At 45.6% G+C, this 25,685-nt stretch overlaps 1 protein-coding gene across 3 annotated transcripts in view; it reads right to left on the bottom strand.

The window, feature by feature from the left end:
* The window catches only part of LOC118360454 (copine-8-like), a 228,852-nt gene extending 208,180 nt beyond the window's left edge, over positions 1-20,672 (bottom strand). For 2 of the 3 annotated variants that reach the window (XM_052484726.1, XM_052484727.1), the window contains exon 1: positions 8,439-9,079. In XM_052484726.1, the coding sequence (XP_052340686.1) occupies positions 8,439-8,548 (110 nt within the window). In that variant the 5' untranslated portion in view covers positions 8,549-9,079. Of the gene's footprint in view, positions 1-8,438; positions 9,080-20,295 lie in introns of those variants that run through there. The other variant, XM_052484728.1, reaches the window with a different exon arrangement.
* Positions 20,673-25,685: the final 5,013 nt, after the last annotated feature.

The following is a 25,685-nucleotide window of genomic DNA, read 5'->3' as shown; positions in this document are numbered from 1 at the left end:
TAACACCGTTACACAGGATCTCAGCTGGTGGAGACACAGAGAGGAATCAACATGGAGAAATACAACTGGAGTCACAGTTACTCATCCTCTTGTGCTTATTATTATGCCTGATGTAACCAAACAAACCATTTAGTGTATGTACAGGAAACCAACCCATGAATCATACAGCCAAGATTCTCAACCAGCAAGATGCTCAGCCAGCAAGATGCTCAACCAGTAGGATGCTCAAACAGCAAAATGATCAACATCAAGATTCTCAACTGACAAGATGCTCAACCATCAAGATGATCAACTAACAAGAATCTTAACTGACCAGATACTCAACTATCAAGATGCTCAACCCGCAAGATTCTCAACCAACAAGATGCTCAACTGACAAGATACTCAACAAACAACCTACTTACCGACCAAACCAACTGATCCAAAAACCACACAGAGCACATCCCTGGCCTGAGCTCAGCTGGACCTCGACTATTCCATTTCCTGTCTGTCTAACTCTCCACGCCAAAGAGACTGAATATAGACCGCTCCAATAGAAACAGAAATCAAAGCAAATTTAATTACTCACATACACATGGTTAGCAGATGTTAATGCGAGTGTAGCGAAATGCTTGTGCTTCTAGTTCCGACCATGCAGTAATATCTAACAAGTAATCTAACCTAACAATTTCACAACTACCTTATACACACAAGTGTAAAGGAATGAATAAGAATATATGAATATATGAATGAGTGATGGCCGAACGGCATAGGCAAGATGCAGTAGATGGTATAGAGTACAGTATATACATATGAGATGAGTAATGTAGGGTATGTAAACGTTATATAAAGTGGCATTGTTTAAAGTGGCTAGTGATACATTTATTACATCAAGATGGCAAGATGCAGTAGATGGTATAGAGTACAGTACATACGTATGAGATGAGTAATGTAGGGTATGTAAACGTTATATAAAGTGGCATTGTTTAAAGTGGCTAGTGATGCATTTATTACATCAATTTCTCCATTATTAAAGTGGTTAGAGTTGAGTCAGTATGTTGGCAGCAGTCGCTCAATGTTAGTGGTGGCTGTTTAACAGTCTGATGGCCTTGAGATAGAAGCTGTTTTTCAGTCTCTCGGTCCCCATTTTGATGCACCTGTACTGACCTCGCCTTCTGGATGATAGCGGGGTGAACAGGCAGTGGCTCGGGTGGTTGTTGTCCTTGATGATATTTTTGGCCTTCCTGTGACATCGGGTGGTGTAGGTGTCCTGGAGGGCAGGTAGTTTGCCCCCGGTGATGCGTTGTGCAGACCTCACTACTCTCTGGAAGGCCTGATAGTTATGGGCGAAGCAGTTGCCGTACCAGGCGGTGATACAGCCCAACAGGATGCTCTTGATTGTGCATCTGTAAAAGTTTGTGAGTGTTTTTGGTGACAAGGCGAATTTCTTCAGCCTCCTGCGGTTGAAGAGGCGCTGCTGCGCCTTCTTCACCAAGCTGTCTGTGTGGGTGGACCATTTCAGTTTGTCCGTGATGTGTACGCCGAGGACACCACACTCTGAGGGCCCTCACCTCCTCCCTGTGGGCCGTCTCGTCATTGTTGGTAATCAAGCCTTCCACTGTAGTGTCGTCCGCAAACTTGATGATTGAGTTGGAGGCGTGCATGGCCACACAGTCGTGGGTGAACAGGGAGTACAGGAGAGGGCTGAGAATGCACCCTTGTGGGGCCCCAGTGTTGAGGATCAGCGGGGTGGATATGTTGTTACCTACCCTCACCACCTGGGAGCAGCCCGTCAGGAAGTCCAGGACCCAGTTGCACAGGGCCGGGACGAGACCCAGGGTCTCGAGCTTAATGATGAGTTTGGAGGGTACAATTGTGTTAAACGCTGAGCTGTAGTCGATGAACAGCATTCTTACATAGGTATTCCTCTTGTCCAGATGGGTTAGGGCAGTGCGCAGTGTGATTGCGATTGCGTCGTCTGTGGACCTATTGTGGCGGTAAGCAAATCAAAGCAAATCAAAGCAAATCAAAGGTTATTGGTCACGTATACAGATTTGCAGATGTTATCGCAGGTGCAGCAAAATGCTTGTGTTTGTAGCTCCACCAGTGCAGTAATACCTAGCAATACAAAACAATATGCACATAATCCCCAAAACAATCAAAGAAAGACATACAAAAATATCAGAAAGAGCAACGTCAGAGTCCAGAATAGGTCCTTGATGATCTTCTTAGCCTTCCTGTGACACTGGGTACTGTAGATGTCCAGGAGGGCAGGCAGTGTGCCCCCAGTGATGTGTTGGGCTGACCGGCACCACCCTCTGGAGAACCTTGCGGTTGCAGGCGGTGGTGCAGTTGCCGTACCAAGCAGTGATCCAGCCTGACAGAATGCTCTCAATGGTGCATCTGTAGGAGTTTGTGAGGGTCTTAGGGGCCAAGAAAGTAACTAGGTCACACTACTTCTAAACATCTCCAATAGAAATGCCTGATCTTGGATTCAAACCTCTCTGTCTGCCCAGTATTCATGCAGTACTGTATCTCTCTAAGGGAGACAGGCAGCGACACATACAGACCATCTCCTATCAGGGTTGGAGTGCTCAGAGTCCCAGGTCCTTTTAAACAGAAAGCCATGGTCTGTCTGTCTGTCTGTCTGTCTGTCTGTCTGTCTGTCTGTCTGTCTGTCTGTCTGTCTGTCTGTCTGTCTGTCTGTCTGTCTGTCTGTCTGTCTGTCTGCCTGTCTGTCTGTCTCTCTTTCTCTCACCAGGTTGCTGTGTGATAGAAACAATCTGCTATCAGATAAATAGTTTGATACTGAAGGGGTTATCTCCTTCTGCACCTCCTGTTTTGTCGGAGCTTTACTGCCTTAACGGCAGCGGTAAATGGCTGTTAAGAATCTTAGAATGGCTGATAAGAATTTTAGAATGGCTGATAAGAATATTAGAATGGCTGATAAGAATATTAGAATGGCTGGTAAGAATCTTAGAATGGCTGATAAGAATCTTAGAATGGCTGATAAGAATCTTAGAATGGCTGATAAGAATCTTAGAATGGCTGATAAGAATCTTAGAATGGCTGATAAGAATCTTAGAATGGCTGATAAGAATTTTAGAATGGCTGATAAGAATATTAGAATGGCTGGTAAGAATCTTAGAATGGGTGATAAGAATCTTAGAATGGCTGATAAGAATCTTAGAATGGCTGATAAGAATCTTAGAATGGCTGATAAGAATTTTAGAATGGCTGATAAGAATATTAGAATGGCTGATAAGAATCTTAGAATGGCTGGTAAGAATCTTAGAATGGCTGATAAGAATCTTAGAATGGCTGATAAGAATCTTAGAATGGCTGATAAGAATCTTAGAATGGCTGATAAGAATCTTAGAATGGCTGATAAGAATCTTAGAATGGCTGATAAGAATATTAGAATGGCTGGTAAGAATCTTAGAATGGCTGGTAAGAATCTTAGAATGGCTGATAAGAATCTTAGAATGGCTGATAAGAATCTTAGAATGGCTGATAAGAATCTTAGAATGGCTGTAGGGGTGAAAGCAGAGCTGAGCGCCAATTCAATTCCAAGTGTGCTGCAATCTGAGGCACACACTTTGCACACACTTATTTTCTCTCATTTCTCACCCTACTGACCAGGGTCCAAGTGCTCAACTGTAGTGGACTATATATAGAACAGGGTGACATTTGTCCACGTATCGGTTTGTTGGCCAAATACACATTAAAACTAAGCACAGAAGAACAGTGCTACTGTCTGTTACATCTGGCTTCAGATTCTATACGTCTGTCAAAGGTCACAGTCAAACGGAGTCATTAATAAAGGAAACAGAGACAGGTTGGTGATTGGATGGATAAGTTAGACTTCATTTGAATATTAAATAAATACACAAGGTTAAGCTGAATATTATTACACATTAAGTTAAACTGTAATGCATCTACAGTACCATATCAATTTCCCCTCCAGTTAATTGAATAGCCAGTGGTGAGCCTATTTATTTATAGGAGGGTGTGTTTGTGTGTTTGCGTGTGTGTTCGTGTGTGTGTGTGTGTGTGTGTGTGTGTGTGTGTGTGTGTGTGTGTGTGTGTGTGTGTGTGTGTGTGTGTGTGTGTGTGTGTGTGTGTGTGTGTGTGTGTGTGTGTGTGTGTGTGTGTGTGTGTGTGTGTGTTCGTGTGCGTGTGTAAGCAGCTCCAGGAAGACCACAAGCAGCATCAAAGCAAAGCCCCTGATCAATCTCTCTCCTCCTCCAGGGCCGGTGACATCATATTGATTTCTGATAGTTCTGTGACACACTCATCAATTGCCGGTATTGAGAAAAATTCAGCATGTGCCCTTTAAGTTACAATGAGGGATAGCCTAACCAACATGCGTCTAGTATAGCAACTGTTAGAAACCATAATTTGCAAATAAATTTATTAAAAATCCTCCAATGTGATTTTCTGGATTTTTTTCTTCTAATTTTGTCTGTCATAGTTGAAGTGTACCTATGATGAAAATTACAGGCCTCTCTCATCTTTTTAAGTAGGAGAACTTGCACAATTGGTGGCTGACTAAATACGTTTTTGCCCCACTGAATATGACTCCAGATGGACTTGATAACAGGCTATCATTATATGATTATCTGTTTATCTCCATCTCCCAGACCTCTAATGGAAATGTCCAACTGAATTTAACACAGGAACAGCCGATTTAAGGTTTCCGTAGCCTCTCCAGTGCCTTCAGAAAGGAATTTATACCCTTTGATTTATTCCACATTTTGTTTGTGTTACAGCGTGAACGGATTCAATTCATTTTCAACGAATTTAGCTAATTTATTGAAAAATGAAATACAGAAATATCACATTTACATAAGTTGTCAATACATGTTAGAATCACCTTTGGCATCGATTACAGCTGTGAGTCTTTCTGTGTAAGTCTATAAGAGCTTTCCACACCTGGATTGTACAATATTTGCACATTATTGTTTTACAAATTCTTCAAAAAACTGTCAAATTGGTTGTTGATCATTGCTAGACAGCCATTTTCAAGTCTTGCCATTGATTTTCAAGCAGATTTAAGTTAAAACTGTAACTAGGCCACTCTTGGTAAGCAACTCCTGTGTATATTTCGTCTTGTGTTTTAGGTTATTGTCCTGCTGAAAGGTGAATTTGTCTCCCAGTGTCTGTTGGAAAGCAGACTGAACCAGGATTTCCTCTAGGATTTTGCCTTTGTTTAGCTCTATTCCGTTTATTTTTATCCTAAAAAACTCCCAAGTCCTTGCCGATGACTAGGATACCCATAACATGATGCAGCCATCACCATGCTTTAAAATATGAAGAGTGGTGTTGGATTTGCCCCAAACATAACACTTGTATTCAGGACATAAAGTTAATATCTTTGCCATATTTTTGGCAGTTTTACTTTAGTTCCTTATTGCAAACAGGATGCCTGTTTTGGAATATTTTATTCTGTACAGGCTTCCTTCTTTTCACATTGTCATTTAGGTGAGTATTATGGAGTAACTACAATGTTGTAGTTTTATCATATCACAGTCATTAAACTCTCAACAACGCTATCAACAAGGCAGGTCCTACAGTCCCTAGATTTGTCGCACCTGGACTAGTGTCCAGTCGTGTGGTCAGTTGCCACAAAGAGGGGCTTAGGAAAAGTACAATTGGACTCAGAACAGGGCAGCACGGCTGGCCCTTTAATGTACATGGAGAGCTAACATTCATAATATGCATGTCAATCTCTCCTGGCTCAAAATAGAGGAGAGATTGACTTTGGCACTACTTGTATTTGTGAGAGGTATTGACATGTTGAATGCACCAAGCTGTCTGTTTAAACTATTAGCACACAGCTCGGACACCCATGCAAACACCACAAGATATGCCACCAGAGGTCTCTTCACAGTCCCCAAGTCCAGAACAGACTATGGAAGGCACACAGTACTACACAGAGTCATGACTACATGGAACTCTATTCCACATCAAGCACCTGATGCAAGCAGTAGAAACATATATATATATTTTTTTCACACATTTAAAAAAACACCTTATGGAACAGCGGTGGCTATGACATACATACATATGCACTATACACACATGTACACATGGATTTTGTGTTGTGTTGTGTTGTATGTGGTAGTAGAATAGCGGCCCGAGGGCACAAACTGATGTAAAAATATGTTGTGAAATGCATTGTAATGTTTCAAAAATGTTTTATATAACTGCATTAATGTTGCTTACTTGGCAACAGCTAATGGGGGATCCATAATAAATACAAATACAAACTGTTTTAAATGTCTGAGGGGTTTCCTTCCTCTCCGGCAACTGAGTTAGGAAGGACGCCTGTATCTTTGTAGTGTGACTGGGTATATAGACACACCATCCAAAGTGTAATTAATAAACTTCACCATGCTCAAAGGGATACTCAATGTCAGTTTTTTTTATACCCATCTACCAATAGATGCCCTTATTTGCAAGGCAATGGAGAACCTCCTGGTCTTTGTGGTTGAATCTGTTTGAAATTCACTGTTCCACTGAGGGGCCTTAGATATAGTTACTTGTATATGTGGGGTACAGAGAGGAGGTAATCATAAAAAAAATCAGGTTAAACACTATTATTGCACACAGAGTGAGTTCATGCAACTTATTATGTGACTTGTTAAGCACATTTTGACTCCTAAACATATTTAGGCCATAACAAAGGGGTTGAATACTTACTGACTCAAGGCATTTCAGCTTTTCTTTTATTATTAATTTGTAAAAAGTTTCTAAAAACATAATTCCACTTGGACATTATGGGGTATTGTGTGTAGGCCAGGGACACCGAATCTCAATGTAATCCATTTTAAATCCAGACTGTCACACAACAAAATGTGGAAAAAGTTAAGGGGTGTGTATATCATTGCTGATGGCACTGTATATGCTTTACGATGAAGCTGGACGAATAATAGTGTGTGGGAGCATTGTCCTTCTCAAACCCCAACCCCAATCCACGCCACTGTAGTGCGGGCAGTTGGACGCAGTTGTCGTGGCAAAATGATTAGGCAGATACATTGTGGGAAAACTTCCATCAATGTAATTGTCAGATTTAATATTGCAGGTATATTGTAGCTTCCATCAATGTAATTGTCTGATTCATTTCATACATATACATACATATATATATAAATATACACACATACATATATATTTCATTTTATGTAACCTTTATTTGCCTAGAAACAGTGGGTTAACTGCCTTGTTCAGGCGCAGAACGACACATTTTGACATTGGCAGCTCGGTATTCAATCCACCAACCTTTTGATGACTGGCCCAACACTAAAACCACTAGAATACTTACCTCCCCAGGTAGCCAGGTACACACACACACACACACACACACACACACACACACACACACACACACACACACACACACACACACACACACACACACACACACACACACACACACACACACACACACATATACACACACACACACACACACACATACATACATACATACATACATACATACATACATACATACATACATACATACATACATACATACATACATACATACATACACGTATTTTAAAAATATATTTTTTCATTTATTATATTCCCCTAACCCTACCACCCCTCTCCTAATTGGAGTAAACTAATAAACAACAACACTTAGGCTTCTACTTCCAGCTTATACATAATAACATACATTTTACGGACCTCAGACATTTCTGATGTCCATCCAGTTTGATTTCTATTTGCCATACATTTTGAACTGTCCCGTTTCACAAAAGTTCTGAACCTATATACATTTTACAGATACAGTCAGTATATTTTACATTAGTTATCTTGTTTGTATTATTCCCAGCCATCAGCTCCATTGAACACTTCTCATCTGTCTCTTAACACCATCCATATTGGATTTCTATTTGCCATATATTTTTTCAACTGTGCTGCGATGCTGCGATGCTGCGATGCTTATTCTATAGAGATTTCGCAGCAGGCAACACAACAGCCACGCGCCTCGGGCGAACTTTTCACCCCACAAACTCTCCGACAGTCGATATCAACTGTGGCACGCGGCTGTTTTATTCACTGGCTGGAAAAGTGGCGCAGCAAACGCATGGGGGAACGGTTTGTGTCTAACAGTCTCGCAACCATCCCCACCCTTAAAAACAAAAATCTCAGGAAAATCTCACAGAGTAAAAAAAAATAACTTGATTAAAAGTTAGACATGAAATGTCCACATTACACCATGGTCAGAAAATGGGGTTTCCTTCTAGTTACCGTCTAACCCTCTCCCTGCACATGTAATATGACATCTATAGAAGCCAATAATACCACCCATACAAATATCAATTCCATCATTAGGCTAAGGTCTATTAACTTTGCAACTAGGCGAATCGTATTGCCCGCTGTTCCCCGAAGCGCAACGGACCTATCTGTGAGAGATACAGAGACAGCGGTTTCTGCAAGCTTACCTGCATGACACTGTGATCTCCACTTTGGTGGCCGGGACGCTTCCCGCAATGGGATCGAAGTCACACACCGCAGCCATGCTATCTAGCTTGTCCATAACGTCTCCCTCCATGCGCGCGGAAGAACCGGGCCAACTCCCCTGTTCACTCAGCCTGGCCGCGTACGAGTACCTTTCGTGTGTATCTCCACCCCCTTCTCCCAAGCGCAGGTGCACAGCGAGCGTTCCACTGAGAACAGATCAACCGTCAGTGGATGAGTAGAGGAAGATAGATGAAGAGTGAAGTCAAATCCGGTAAGTGCTCTCCATTGGGTAGAGAAGGAACACTGTCCAGTTTGAGTATAGTGGAAACATGGAGCAGCCTAACCAAATGAAATTGTAATTGATTTAGGGCGGTGGATCCGGAGTCCCAACCAAGTCACCAGCGTGGGCTTCTCTCTTTGTCTTCAGGCTAAGAATGATCTCTACTGGCAGTGGAGCATTTGGAATGTAGATGCTCCGAGAAAGAGCCCCACCCCCGCTCTGCGTTCTTTCACATGCCGGCTGCCTGCGACTGACTGACAGACTGACTGTAGTTGACTGACTGACTGTCACTCAGTGCGGATCCACTCTATTGATTAACGGACATGGATCATTATCTCGCTCCAAATTATTTTCCTGGGCTATTAATAGCAACAGCTAACCACCGGACGTAAATTAATGGATATTTCCTCATCCAATTAGCGTATATGTTAAAAGTTAAATTAGTCATTTTACTGTATAAACGTCACTTTTTATAGCCTACTTTGAGTTAAAATACTGCCAATTAGACTTCCCAGGTGCTTTCTTTGACTAAATAGGTTTGTGTGAAATAATTAGCATTTTAAAAACGGAAGATTACAAATATATATCATAACCTGTTTCCCTCTAAATATATTGCGGTGGCGTCCTATTTTCCACGTCTATTAAAATCTGACTATTGCTAAACATATACATAGAAACTGACGCAATGTATTGAACGTGCTGTGCATTTTTTTTATACTAAATAAATATTCTTAATCGATGGTAAATTGATTAGCCTACATCCGCTGACAACATCCCCAAAGAACGAGTTTCTATTGACCAGCGGCAGTGCGCTTTCAGCACGTCTCTCCTCTGAACAGCTCCTCAAACGCTTGCGTTGGCAGAACTCTTATAGACTATGAGGCTATAATGTATTTTCATCACGTCTCTGCGTCCGTCCCAAATGGCATCATATTCACTATATAGTGCACCACTTTTGACCTATGGGACCTGATCAAAAGGAGTGCACCAAATAGGGAATAGGGTGCTATTTCGGGTATATACGCAGCTATGTTGTGGCTCATTTGTCCGACTAATAAAATTGCAATTATATTTTTTATGACAGTGAAATGACTTGGTATGAGTGGTTGAATATGAAGCCATCAGATTACCCTACAGTATAACCTCCAGGAACGATATCTATTCATGCCTGTCAATAGTGAGACAGCAGCTAAACTAGCATTGTATTGCATTTAACAATCTGATAGTCAGACCTAGCTTCAAATACTGTTTGAAATCATTTTTTAAAAGTCTCAAGCACACAGTATTTTAAAGATTTCAAATAATATTTGCAACCAGGTGTGCTGATAATGAACAAGGAGTGACTCTGAGCAGAACAATCAAACATGTGGAGGAGTTGTTTAAGCTACAACTACAGTCCACAACCCATTGTACAATCAACAAATATTACATTTTAAGCATTCGTTTTGAATGGTTAAATTAAGTTAAGAGTTCAGGTTTAGAATTGGGTAAAAACAAATACAACTCCATGGTTAAAGCTGCAATAAGTAACTTTTGGGCGTGACCTTGCCAAATTCACATATACAGTGCCTTGTGAAAGTATTCGGCCCCCTTGAACTTTGCGACCTTTTGCCACATTTCAGGCTTCAAACAAAAAGATATAAAACTGTATTTTTTTGTGAAGAATCAACAACAAGTGGGACACAATCATGAAGTGGAACGACATTTATTGGATATTTCAAACTTTTTTAACAAATCAAAAACTGAAAAATTGGTCGTGCAAAATTATTCAGCCCCTTTACTTTCAGTGCAGCAAACTCTCTCCAGAAGTTCAGTGAGGATCTCTGAATGATCCAATGTTGACCTAAATGACTACTGATGATAAATACAATCCACCTGTGTGTAATCAAATCTCCGTATAAATGCACCTGCACTTTGATAGTCTCAGAGGTCCGTTAAAAGCGCAGAGAGCATCATGAAGAACAAGGAACACACCAGGCAGGTCCGAGATACTGTTGTGAAGAAGTTTAAAGCCGGATTTGGATACAAAAAGATTTCCCAAGCTTTAAACATCCCAAGGAGCACTGTGCAATCGATAATATTGAAATGGAAGGAGTATCAGACCACTGCAAATCTACCAAGACCTGGCGGTCCCTCTATAAACTTTCAGCTCATACAAGGAGAAGAATGATCAGAGATGCAGCCAAGAGGCCCATGATCACTCTGGATGAACTGCAGAGATCTACAGCTGAGGTGGGAGACTCTGTCCATAGGACAACAATCAGTCGTATATTGCACAAATCTGGCCTTTATGGAAGAGTGGCAAGAAGAAAGCCATTTCTTAAAGATATCCATAAAAAGTGTCATTTAAAGTTTGCCACAAGCCACCTGGGACACACACCAAACATGTGGAAGAAGGTGCTCTGGTTAGATGAAACCAAAATTGAACTTTTTGGCAACAATGCAAAACGTTATGTTTGGTGTAAAAGCAACACAGCTCATCACCCTGAACACACCATCCCCACTGTCAAACATGACATGGTGGTGGCAGCATCATGGTTTGGGCCTGCTTTTCTTCAGCAGGGACAGGGAAGATGGTTAAAATTGATGGGAAGATGGATGGAGCCAAATACAGGACCATTCTGGAAGGAAACCTGATGGAGTCTGCAAAAGACCTGAGACTGGGACTCCAACAAGACAATGATCCAAAACATAAAGCAAAATCTACAATGGAATGGTTCAAAATTAAACATATCCAGGTGTTAGAATGGCCAAGTCAAAGTCCAGACCTGAATCCAATCGAGAATCTGTGGAAAGAACTGAAAACTGCTGTTCACAAATGCTCTCCATCCAACCTCACTGAGCTCAAGCTGTTTTGCAAGGAGGAATGGGGAAAAATTTCAGTCTCTCGATGTGCAAAACTGATAGAGACATACCCCAAGCGACTTACAGCTGTAATCGCAGCAAAAGGTGTCGCTACAAAGTATTAACTTAAGGGGGCTGAATAATTTTGCACACCCAATTTTTCAGTTTTTGATTTGTTAAAAAAGTTTGAAATATCCAATAAATGTCGTTCCACTTCATGATTGTGTCCCACTTGTTGTTGATTCTTCACAAAAAAAACACAGTTTTATATCTTTATGTTTGAAGCCTGAAATGTGGCAAAAGGTCGCAAAGTTCAAGGGGGCCGAATACTTTCGCAGGCACTGTAAATGTGCGTTAAAGATATTTCATTGTCATTGAAAGCAAGTCTAAGAAGCGGTAGATGTGTTCTATGTGCTCTATTTCTATGCTTCCCGTTCTTAAGTTTTGTTTTGAGTATTTTACATTCGATTTTGTACATCATCTTCAAACAACTGAAAATACAATATTTTTGTCAATTTAAAATATATTTCACAGCGGTTTAGATGGTACAATGATTCTCTACATTGCTCTACATTGCTTGCTTTTGTCACAAACTCAGTAGTGTTAAGTACTACTTAAAAGTATTTTTACTTAAGTCGTTTTTGGGGGTATCTGTCCTTTACTATTTATATTTTTGACTACTTTTACTTCACTACATTCCTAAATAAAAGAATGTACCTTTTATCCCTTACATTTCCCCTGAAACCCAGAAGTACTCCTTACGTTTAGAATTTGTAGCAGGACAGGAAAATGGTATAATTCACACACTCATCAAGAGAACATCCCTGGTCATCCCTACTGCGTCTGATCTGGTGGACTCACTAAACAGAGAACATCCCTGGTCATCCCTACTGAGTCTGATCTGGTGGACTCACTAAACAGAGAACATCCCTGGTCATCCCTACTGCGTCTGATCTGGTGGACTCACTAAACAGAGAACATCTCTGGTCCGTCCCTACTGCGTCTGATCTGGCAGACTCACTAAACAGAGAACATCCCTGGTCATCCCTACTGCGTCTGATCTGGCAGACTCACTAAACAGAGAACATCCCTGGTCATCCCTACTGCGTCTGATCTGGCAGACTCACTAAACAGAGAACATCCCTAGTCATCCCTACTGCGTCTGATCTGGCTGACTCACTAAACAGAGAACATCCCTGGTCATCCCTACTGCCTCTGATCTGGGGGACTCACTAAACAGAGAACATCCCTGGTCCATCCCTACTGCGTCTGATCTGGCAGACTCACTAAACAGAGAACATCCCTGGTCATCCCTACTGCGTCTGATCTGGAGGACTCACTAAACAGAGAACATCCCTGGTCATCCCTACTGCCTCTGATCTGACAGACTCACTAAACACACATGTTTTTTTTGTGAATTTTGTCTGAGTTTTGAACTGTGCCCCTGGCAAGCCGTAAATTAAAACATCAAGAAAATCGTGTTGTCTGGTTTGCTTAATATAAGAAATTGTAAATGATTTATACTTTTACTTTTGATACTTTAAGTACATTTAAAACCAAATACTTGTAGACTTTTACTCAAGTAGTATTTCACTGGGTGACTTTCACTTTTACTTGAGTTGTTTTCTATTAAAGGTATCTTTACTCAAGTATGAAAATTGGGTACTTTTTCTACCACTGCATAAACTGCAATTAGGCAAACAGAATGTTAGCAACCAGGAAATGGCGGAGCAATTTCTGCATTATTGCAACTTTAAGTTTAGGCATCAATTCCAAATGGTTAAGTTAAGAGTTAAGGTTTGGGACAGGGTACAAAAATGTTATAAAATGAGTGCTTAGTACTGAAATTGATCACACAACACTCGAAGCCAGAGCTCACAGTTTACCCCGATCCACCCTCCACTTCCACAGCATCCTAGCAAAACCTCAGCCTACTTGATGGTAATAGCGCTCACTGTTGCCCCTGTCTCCTGACATCCTGCTTACCTGGACGGACATCTAATTTTGCAGTGGATCTTGAGCAACCTGGCCGCAACAAGCTCTCTGTCTTTTTGCTGTGCCTCTTATTTTCCGTTGAAGCAAGCAACATGCCCAGCAGCTAGCCATATAGGACATCTCAGTTAGCCCTCTGTTGCTCATGGAATGTAATTGAATGTGTGTGTGTGTGTGTGTGTGTGTGTGTGTGTGTGTGTGTGTGTGTGTGTGTGTGTGTGTGTGTGTGTGTGTGTGTGTGTGTGTGTGTGTGTGTGTGTGTGTGTGTGTGTGTGTGTGTGTGTGTGTGTGTGTGTGTGTGTGTGTGTGTGTGTGTGTACATTCCTGTCCTCCACTCTGAGGTCCACAGGCTCTCCATCAGGCCTCAGTGGGCGGTAGACAGGGTAAGGCTGGTCAGCAGAGAGGACTGAGTGGTGGGCCTCGGTACTAAACACCATGTACAAGTACCACTTACTGTATACTGCTGGGACTAGGACCATAATGCATGGTGTATGGTGAGACCCAAGGCTTTTTATATATATACACACACACACACACACACACACACACACACACACACACACACACACACACACACACACACACACACACACACACACACACACACACACACACACACACACACACACACACACACACACACACACACACATACAGCCCTAGAGCCATTGTTCATCGTAACTCAGAGAGAGTAATTAGGCTGCTGGTTGGTTGGTTCTGATTTCTCTGGAATAGAAACCTCCCCTAGTACCCATGCTGTGCTCTAACCCTGGTCAGCTCCCACAGCTGCTTCAGACAGCTAATAATTACAGGTTATACACACACAGGCGCGTGTGTGTGTGTGTGTGTGTGTGTGTGTGTGTGTGTGTGTGTGTGTGTGTGTGTGTGTGTGTGTGTGTGTGTGTGTGTGTGTGTGTGTGTGTGTGTGTGTGTGTGTGTGTGTGTGTGTGTGTGTGTGTGTGTGTGCGTGCATGCGTGCGTGTGTGTAAGGATTCTGACACAGCCCCATGCTGAAACAGAAACACACTACACATCAGTACAGAGCCAGGCAGCAGGGGGAGGAGTTTGGGTCTCTCTGACTGACTGTAGACTGTCTGTAGACTGATTGCCTGACTGTAGATTGATTACAGTCAGGCAATCAGGCTACAGTCAGTCAGTCAATCTACAGACAGTCTACAGTCAGGCAATCCGTCTAGTCAGGCAGACTGACTAACTGGCTGGCTGTAGACTGACTAAATGGCTGTAGACTGACTGTTTTACTGACTGCCTGACTTTAGACTGAAATGCTTACTGTACACTGACTGACTGACAATCTGGCTGTAGACTAACTGATTGACTGACTGATTAACTGGCTCTATACTGACTAATTGACTGACTGGCTGTAGACTGACTGATTAACTGACTGATTAACTGGCTCTATACTGACTAATTGACTGACTGGCTGTAGACTGACTGATTGACTGACTGATTAACTGACTGTAGACAACCTGTCCTACAGCAGGCGTATGCTCCCGTAAAGATGGAATCCTCAGTAGGGCAAAAACCGCCACTGTCCGCCTCAGAGAGCTGGGGAAGCGTCGCGCATCAACGTAAAATAAAGTTGCAGAACATATTTTTCTGTTCTATTTCGCATGCAATGATGTCAGAGGGGGAAAAAAACAGTAGCGTCTTTGTTGTTGTAATATCTCAAACGGGACGTGGCAGTTTGAACGTGGCAGTTTGGACGTGGCAGGTTGGACGTGGCAGTTTGAACGTGGCAGTTTGGACGTGGCAGTTTGGACGTGGCAGTTTGGACGTGGCAGGTTGGACGTGGCAGTTTGAACGTGGCAGTTTGGACGTGGCAGTTTGGACGTGGCAGTTTGAACGTGGCAGTTTGACGTGGCAGTTTGGACGTGGCAGTTTGGACGTGGCAGTTTGAACGTGGCAGTTTGGACGTGGCAGTTTGAATGTGGCAGTTTGAACGTGGCAGTTTGGACGTGGCAGTTTTAACGTGGCAGTTTGAACGTGGCAGTTTGAACGTGGCAGTTTGGACGTGGCAGTTTGGATGTGGCAGTTTGGACGTGGCAGTTGGACGTGGCAGTTTGAACGTGGCAGTTTGGACGTGGCAGTTTGGACGTGGCAGGTTGGACGTGGCAGTTTGGACGTGGCAGTTTGGACGTGGCACTTTTGGACATGGCAGTTTGGACGTGGCAGTTTGACCACTAAGGATTCCAGCTTTAAACTATAATCCAAACAGTAAATCTACCTGTGACCTATGAATAGTGCAACAGTTCACATAGACAACTGAACTAACACAATTGAAGGCATGATTTTACAGCTCAAAGAGACAAAAACACAGCCACTGACTAAAACCTGAAGAGTGATCTATCATAGTGATGGTGACAAGGACAATCTGGAGTTGCCCCTTCTGCAACTCTTCTCTCAAAACACAAGCAACTGCTAACAAATGTTATTTTTAACTTCATGTAATCAAATCAGTGCTACTGTACTGTGTGAACTTAAAACTTCTTAGTCTCTGTCTTTCTCTCGACACCTCATATTCTCCTAATTCCCTAGCATAATAGACCAAGACACTGCTGTAACAGTTTGTCTGAGTTTCTATATCTCTGGGGTGCAGAGGAGACAGGGGGCTTCAAATCTCTCCAGCACAGTGCTGCAGTCTCACGGGTCTATTGTAAGTAGAACAGGGCTCTAGTCACACAGGTCTATTGTACTGTAACAGTGAATGGAACCCAAGCAGTCGAGGTCTGTTGAAAAGCAGAGCCTGAATTCACTTAACATTTCTTAAGAGAAAATGGAAAACATTTTAAAAATAAGTAAAAAGTTATGTCAAGACAGGCAGGCCGACAGACAGACAGGCAGGCCGACAGACAGGCAGGCCGACAGACAGGCAGGCCGACAGACAGACAGACAGGCCGACAGACAGGCCGACAGACAGGCAGACAGACAGGCCGACAGACAGACAGGCAAGCAGACAGACAGGCAGGCCGACAGACAGGCAGGCCGACAGACAGGCAGGCACAGACAGACAGACAGACAGGCCGACAGACAGGCCGACAGACAGACAGGCAGGCAGGCCGACAGACAGACAGGCAGGCCGACAGGCAGACAGGCCGACAGACAGACAGGCAGGCAGACAGGCAGGACAGGCAGGCAGACAGACAAGCAGGCCAGACAGGCAGGTAGGCAGGCAGGTAGCAGACAGGCAGACAGGCAGGCCGGCCGACAGACAGACAGGCAGGCCGACAGACAGGCAGGTAGGCAGGCAGGTAGACAAGCAGGCCGACAGACAGGCAGACAGGCAGACAGGCAGGCCGGCCGACAGACAGACAGGCAGGCCCGACAGACAGACAGGCAGGCCGACAGACAGACAGGCCGACAGACAGACAGACAGGCCGACAGACAGACAGGCCGACAGACAAGCAGGCCGACAGACAGACAGGCAGGTCAACAGGCAGGCCGACCGACAGACAGACAGGCCAACAGACAGACAGGCAGGCAGGCCGACAGACAGGCAGACAGGCAGGCCGGCAGACAGACAGACAGACAGACAGACAGACAGGCAGGCAGGCAGGCAGGCCGGCCGGCCGACAGACACGACAGACAGGCAGGCAGGCCAACAGACAGGCAGGCAGGCAGGCAGGTCAACAGACAGGCAGGCAGGCAGGCCAACAGACAGACAGACAGACAGACAGACAGACAGACAGGCTGACCGACAGACAGACAGACAGACAGACAGACAGACAGACAGACAGACAGACAGACAGACAGACAGACAGACAGACAGACAGACAGACAGACAGACAGACAGACAGACAGTGAGAGACAGATTGACAGACACCGAAGCCCTACTGCAAGCTCAACAGACCTCAACCAATCATACAGCTCAAGCAGCAGCAGCAATAATAGACAGTATACACTAAAACATTCATCTTCATTCGTCTTCCACGACATCAGGAAACGGCAGACCACGACAAGACGGTCCACCACACTGACTGAGAAGCCAGCAGAAACACCAGGGAGTTTTAAATCTGTGACCTTATCAGTGTCTCTCAGACAGGAGAGCTAGCTATGGGTTAGGTTGATTGAGCAGTGGGAAATGGGATTTCTCCAGTGGACTGGGCAGGCCGACTGTCACATTCTCTCTCTAACAACAAATGTGTGGGGCCTCTAGTTCCATAAAGGCTACAGCAGACTGACTTCCCCCGTGATAGGGATCACTGTAGTGTATAGGACTGCCACTTCCATGTCCTTCAGCTCCTTCAGTATATTCACCTTGTTCTGGAATGTCACAGGGAGACTGGCCACTAGCGTCGTGCGAATCGCCGCGATCACTGAGTCTGTTGTGTTTTCACCTAATTGAAATTGGGGATTGGCCAACACAGATAGAAGGAATGGATATTCTTTCAGAGAAGGATGCCTAAACACAATGCGAAGACCCATCTCTAAGTGATCACAACTACAGCTCAGGTGATCATGTAAAGCCCCACTACCTGTGAGGCAGCGGACACAGTGCCCAGCAGCACCTCTCTACAAAACCCTGCTGACGAACGAAGCACTCTGTCCCACTGCATACAGGCTTGTCTCTTGCTGCCTTTTCTACCCTGAAGGAAACATCTTCTACCCATCTACAAAGGCAGCTTTCAGTTAAAACTGACAGACTAACTTCCGATAACACTGATGAAGCTGAAGCTCAATTTTTTTGCAGCAGTACCTAGCAGAAAGGTTTGGTGTTTCCCAGAGGATTGTCAGTTGAGTGATTAGTTATTGGATTGACACGATGGAAGAGAATCAGAGGGTGTACATTCCACGGTTGCTAAGGGAGACCGTCCTTGCTACAATGCCACAATGTTTTAAGGACCACTACCCAGGAACATCTTGCATTATTGACTGCTCAGAAACTGCTTTACAGAAGTGCAAGAATCTGGATTCAAGGAGGGAGTCGTTTAGCCATTACTACGCCCAGAACACTATCAAGTATCTGGTGGCCATTGTACCTTGTGATGTTCATCTCCTCAGCATATGGAAGTAGATGTAGCGAAAAAATATATATATCGGATTCTGGGTTCCTGGAGTACCTCTGTCCAGGTGATGAGGTCATGGCTGACTGGGGCTTGACAATCCGTGGTCTGCTACACGAGAGGAAGGTCAAATGAACAATTCCAGCCTTCAAAAAAAAAGAGGTGCACGGCTGTCAGAGAGGGACGCCACATCTACAAGACGGATAGCTAACGGGACGCCACATCTACAAGACGGATAGCTAACGGGACGCCACATCTACAAGACGGATAGCTAACGGGACGCCACATCTACAAGACGGATAGCTAACGGGACGCCACATCTACAAGACGGATAGCTAACGGGACGCCACATCTACAAGACGGATAGCTAACGGGACGCCACATCTACAAGACGGATAGCTAGCGTGACGCCACATCTACAAGACGGATAGCTAACGGGACGCCACATCTACAAGACGGATAGCTAGCGTGACGCCACATCTACAAGACGGATAGCTAACGGGACGCCACATCTACAAGACGGATAGCTAACGTGACGCCACATCTACAAGACGGATAGCTAATGGGATGCCACATCTACAAGACGGATAGCTAACGGGACGCCACATCTACAAGACGGATAGCTAACGGGACGCCACATCTACAAGACAGATAGCTAACGGGACGCCACATCTACAAGACGGATAGCTAACGGGACGCCACATCTACAAGACGGATAGCTAGCGGGACGCCACATCTACAAGACGGATAGCTAACGGGACGCCACATCTACAAGACGGATAGCTAGCGTGACGCCACATCTACAAGACGGATAGCTAACGGGACGCCACATCTACAAGACGGATAGCTAACGTGACGCCACATCTACAAGACGGATAGCTAACGGGACGCCACATCTACAAGACGGATAGCTAACGTGACGCCACATCTACAAGACGGATAGCTAACGTGACGCCACATCTACAAGACGGATAGCTAATGGGATGCCACATCTACAAGACGGATAGCTAACGGGACGCCACATCTACAAGACGGATAGCTAACGTGAGGGTTCATGTAGAAACGCGTAATTCACAGGCTTAAACGGCTTAGAATCATCTCACAGACTGTGCCAATCAACCTCTCGTCTAAAATAGACAAAATACCTTTGAATCTGTGCTGCCCTGTGTAACCTGCGTGGTGATATCAATCACGAAAATACTGAATGAACTGACCAGTCAAATGCCATTCACAGGGTCGATTTCCCAATAATGAATTAAAGTTGTCAAAGGTTATGTTAAATAAATGTCAATTCATTCTAATAACAACTCAACTTAATTATTTGTTTTACATACTCATTCATCTTAATAAAAAACAAAGCTGTCATTTTTTTCCCCCACAACACTGAGACTGTTGATACATTAAGTCAGGCTTTTTAATTGAAAAACAAGTTTTTAATAGTAACTGCAAACAGGTGAGACATCTGACTACATACTTCTGCAGAGCTGCATATATATATTTGCCACTCAGTGACAATCTGCCTGCCTGATGCTCCTCAACAATAAATGGCAGCATGTGTGTTGAGTAGAATGCCTTCAACCTCAGCACAGCCTCTGCACAGGACTGTGTATCATAGGGAACAGGGATGACAACTTGCTGGAACGGAGTCCAGATGAACACCTTACTTTCTCTCAGTCCTGTGCGAAACAGACCAATTTGTACCTGCATGTTGTAGCCACGTGGCCCATGTGGTTGCAGTCGAGGTGTGTCCTCCATCACCGTCACATCACTTTCCTATTGAAGACATCATCCAGAAACTCACAGCGTCTACCCCATGACAGGACACTTGATCTTCAACAACTCCTTGGATTTCAGTACTCCACCAGGGCTCTTCAACACTGACCACAGTGCCTCTGTGGTTCACAGAGTATCCACAGTTTTCCAGCCACTGGGAGCTCATTATCTTCAAATACATTGAAAAGGGTACAGCCACAAATAAATATTCCTTTCAGTCCAATTTTACCTCGGATACTACTGGCTGTGATATTATTGTCGGTTCAGCATTAACACACTCATAGAGCAGATTCCCCACAGGCAGATTCAAGTGTCTCAGGCTCCTATTCAATTCCTCCTGTGAGTGGAATGCAGGAGTGGGAACCAGGGGTGGGAGGCAGGGGTGGGAGGCAGGGGTGGGAGGTAGGGGTGGGAGGCAGGGGTGGGAACCAGGGGTGGGAGGCAGGGGTGGGAACCAGGGGTGGGAGGCAGGGGTGGGAGGCAGGGGTGGGAGGCAGGAGTGGGAGGCAGGGATGTGAGGCAGGAGTGGGAGGCAGGGGTGGGAACCAGGGGTGGGAGGCAGGGGTGGGGGGCAGGGATGTGAGGCAGGAGTGGGAGGCAGGGGTGGGGACCAGGGGTGGGAGGCAGGGATGGGAGGCAGGGGTGGGAGGCTGGGATGTGAGGCAGGAGTGGGAGGCAGGGGTGGGAACCAGGGGTGGGAACCAGGGGTGGGAGGCAGGGGTGGGAACCAGGGGTGGGAACCAGGGGTGGGAACCAGGGGTGGGAGGCAGGGGTGGGAGGCAGGGATGTGAGGCAGGAGTGGGAGGCAGGGGTGGGAACCAGGGGTGGGAGGCAGGGGTGGGAACCAGGGGTAGGAACCAGGGATGGGAGGCAGGGGTGGGAGGCAGGGGTGGGAGGCAGGGATGGGAGGCAGGGGTGGGAACCAGGGGTGGGAGGCAGGGATGGGAGGCAGGGGTGGGAACCAGGGGTGGGAGGCAGGGGTGGGAACCAGGGGTGGGAGGCAGGGGTGGGAGGCAGGAGTGGGAGGCAGGGATGTGAGGCAGGAGTGGGAGGCAGGGGTGGGAACCAGGGGTGGGAGGCAGGGGTGGGGGCAGGGATGTGAGGCAGGAGTGGGAGGCAGGGGTGGGAACCAGGGGTGGGAGGCAGGGATGGGAGGCAGGGGTGGGAGGCTGGGATGTGAGGCAGGAGTGGGAGGCAGGGGTGGGAACCAGGGGTGGGAACCAGGGGTGGGAGGCAGGGGTGGGAACCAGGGGTGGGAACCAGGGGTGGGAACCAGGGGTGGGAGGCAGGGGTGGGAGGCAGGGATGTGAGGCAGGAGTGGGAGGCAGGGGTGGGAACCAGGGGTGGGAGGCAGGGGTGGGAACCAGGGGTAGGAACCAGGGATGGGAGGCAGGGGTGGGAGGCAGGGGTGGGAGGCAGGGATGGGAGGCAGGGGTGGGAACCAGGGGTGGGAGGCAGGGGTGGGAACCAGGGGTGGGAGGCAGGGGGAACCAGGGGTGGGAGGCAGGGTGGGAGGCAGGGGGTGGGAACCAGGGGTGGGAGGCAGGGGTGGGAACCAGGGGTGGGAGGCAGGGGTGGGAGGCAGGGGTGGGAACCAGGGGTGGGAGGCAGGGGTGGGAACCAGGGGTGGGAGGCAGGGGTGGGAGGCAGGGGTGGGAACCTGGGGTGGGAGGCAGTGGGAGGGGTGGGAACCAGGGGTGGGAACCAGGGGTGGGAGGCAGGGGTGGGAACCAGGGGTGGGAACCAGGGGTGGGAACCAGGGGTGGGAGGCAGGGGTGGGAGGCAGGGATGGGAGGCAGGAGTGGGAGGCAGGGGTGGGAACCAGGGGTGGGAGGCAGGGGTGGGAACCAGGGGTAGGAACCAGGGATGGGAGGCAGGGGTGGGAGGCAGGGGTGGGAGGCAGGGATGGGAGGCAGGGGTGGGAACCAGGGGTGGGAGGCAGGGATGGGAGGCAGGGGTGGGAACCAGGGGTGGGAGGCAGGGGTGGGAACCAGGGGTGGGAGGCAGGGGTGGGAACCAGGGGTGGGAGGCAGGGTTGGGAGGCAGGGGTGGGAACCAGGGGTGGGAGGCAGGGGTGGGAACCAGGGGTGGGAGGCAGGGGTGGGAGGCAGGGGTGGGAACCAGGGGTGGGAGGCAGGGGTGGGAACCAGGGGTGGGAGGCAGGGGTGGGAGGCAGGGGTGGGAACCAGGGGTGGGAGGCAGGGGTGGGCATTCCGGACGCTTTTCTGCACATTGGTCACTGGCCTTATGGTGTGGGAAGTCAATGCTGTTTAACCACTTTGGCTCAAGGTTCCTCCGAGTCCCTGCATTCCATTGTCACTGCTCATCTGTGCAGGCTATGCCAGTTAGCCCACTGGACATGGCATTCTGCACCTGCGATAGAACGTTTGTTACAACAAAAATACATTCAGAGAAAACCCCATTATTTACAATTGTGTGACTGAGGACTATGTGATCAACTTCATCAAAACACACATGCAAGTTCCATCATAAACTTACATTGCTATTGTTCTCAATGAGATGAGACCACTTAGTATACTTACCATACTTCCATAAACCTACCTTCCTACACCAACATGAGATTTGACAGAATACTTAGATTCCTCACATTAATATGCTATCTTTATTTTTAGGGGGGTCTCCCGAGTGGGACAGCGGTCCAAGACTCTGCATCTTAGTACAAGAAGTGTCACTACAGTCACTGGTTCGATTCCAGGCTGTATCACATCCGGCCGTGATTGGGAGTCCCATAGAGCGGCGCATAATTGGCCCAGCGTCGTCCGTGTTTGGCCTGGGGTAGGTAGTGTTTAGCCTGGGGTAGGTAGTGTTTAGCCTGGGGCGTGGGGGGTCATTGTAAATAAGAATTTGTTCTTCACTGACTTGCCTAGTTAAATAAAGGTGACATTAAAAACGTTACGCCTGACTATTGCGCGCTTTAATCTATAAAAGCAACAAAGAAAGTAGCCTTATAAGCATCAATTACAAGACCAAGTAATGCAGAGATTGATCCTATCATCAGAGAACTCTATCGTAACGTCGGCCTATGGATTATAGTAACTGTCCTCACAACACACGTAGGCTGTTTGTATGCTGTAATCGCTTATGTTAAGTAACGTTAGCCTATGGATTATAGTAACTGTCATCACAACACACGTAGGCTGCTTGTATGCTGTAATCGCTTATGTTAAGTAACGTTACACATAGAAATGCAACTGACTTTGATTATTAGCCGACCTTCCACAAAATTGAGTTTGACTTTCCAAGGCCAGAGCATCAAGCGCATCCAGCCGTCTCTACTGATACGTTGTTGGATAAAAGTGCCCAAGCAGAGTGTTAAGAGCTGCTTGATTGGCTGGGCTGAACATCGGCCTTCAAAAAAATACCAATCCTTTTCCCTCCTCCTGGTGAAGCCATTTGTGTGTGTGTTCCCAAATGTGAGCCATGTTTTCATTTGGTTTATTTGTTAATGACGCCAGCGTCGTAAAACGGAAACACAATCACGTTCGACTGGAACTAGGCCAAGTAAAATGGAACTGGGCCAAGTAGAATGGAACTGGGCCAAGTGAAATGGAACTGGGCCAAGTGGAATGGAACTGGGCCAAATGGAATGGAACTGGGCCAAGTGGAATGGAACTGGGCCAAGTGGAATGGAACTGGGCCAAGTGGAATGGAACTGGGCCAAGTGGAATGGAACTGGGTCAAATGGAATGGAACTGGGCCAAATGGAATGGAACTGGGCCAAGTAGAATGGAACTGGGCCAAATGGAATGGAACTGGGCCAAGTGGAATGGAACTGGGCCAAGTGGAATGGAACTGGGCCAAATGGAATGGAACTGGGCCAAGTGGAATGGAACTGGGCCAAGTGGAATGGAACTGGGCCAAATGGAATGGAACTGGGCCAAGTGGAATGGAACTGGGCCAAATGGAATGGAACTGGGCCAAATGGAATGGAACTGGGCCAAGTGGAATGGAACTGGGCCAAGTGGAATGGAACTGGGCCAAGTGTAATGGAACTGGGCCAAATGGAATGGAACTGGGCCAAGTGGAATGGAACTGGGCCAAGTGGAATGGAACTGGGCCAAGTGGAATGGAACTGGGCCAAGTGGAATGGAACTGGGCCAAGTGGACGGGGCGAATATGGAACCTATTTTTTTTTTTACTTCGCTGGTAATATTTATCCATGCCAAATCATAGCACTTTTTACGCTTATCATGAAATTGTATGTGCATCATTTTATAATATTTGTGTACATTACACACTATATTTCACTCTCCATTCTTCAAGTTGGGCTGGACCTCTGTGTTGTTTCCTATGTAAATGGTGGAGAACATAAAAGTCAGGGGCATTTGGCATTCCTCGAAACAAAATACATTACAAATGAACAGGCATAACATTACAAATGAACAGTCATAACATTACAAATGAACAGACATAACATTACAAATGAACAGTCATAACATTACAAATGAACAGACATAACATTACAAATGAACAGACATAACATTACAAATGAACAGACATAACATTCAGTAGCAGTCATAACATTACAAATGAACAGACATAACATTCAGTAGCAGTCATAATCCTCTTCGTCATGATGAAAGAGGAAACTCCATCATGCATAACCACAAACTTCCATAATTTCAAATAAAGCATTTGGCTGCAACCGCAATAACATCTGCTAACCACATGTATGTGACCAATAACATCTGATAAATGTGTATGTGACCAATAACATCTGCTAAACATGTGTATGTGACCAATAACATCTGCTAAACATGTGTATGTGACCAATAACATCTGCTAACCATGTGTATGTGACCAATAACATCTGCTAAACATGTGTATGTGACCAATAACATCTGCTAAACATGTGTATGTGACCAATAACATCTGCTAAACATGTGTATGTGACCAATAACATCTGCTAAACATGTGTATGTGACCAATAACATCTGCTAAACATGTGTATGTGACCAATAACATCTGCTAAACATGTGTATGTGACCAATAACATCTGCTAAACATGTGTATGTGACCAATAACATCTGCTAAACATGTGTATGTGACCAATAACATCTGCTAAACATGTGTATGTGACCAATAACATATGTTAACATGTGTATGTGACCAATAACATCTTATAAATGTGTATGTGACCAATAACATCTGCTAAACATGTGTATGTGACCAATAACATCTGCTAAACATGTGTATGTGACCAATAACATCTGCTAAACACGTGTATGTGACCAATACAATTTGATTTAACTTTATGAATGTTCTATTTTTTTAATGCTTTTTCGGGAAGAGAATAA

This window comes from Oncorhynchus keta, chromosome 28 (genome assembly GCF_023373465.1).
Source record: "Oncorhynchus keta strain PuntledgeMale-10-30-2019 chromosome 28, Oket_V2, whole genome shotgun sequence".
NCBI classification, from domain to species: Eukaryota; Metazoa; Chordata; class Actinopteri; order Salmoniformes; family Salmonidae; genus Oncorhynchus; species Oncorhynchus keta.
The sequence above is the reverse complement of the archived record's forward strand: the minus strand, read 5'-3'. Positions and strand labels throughout refer to the sequence as shown.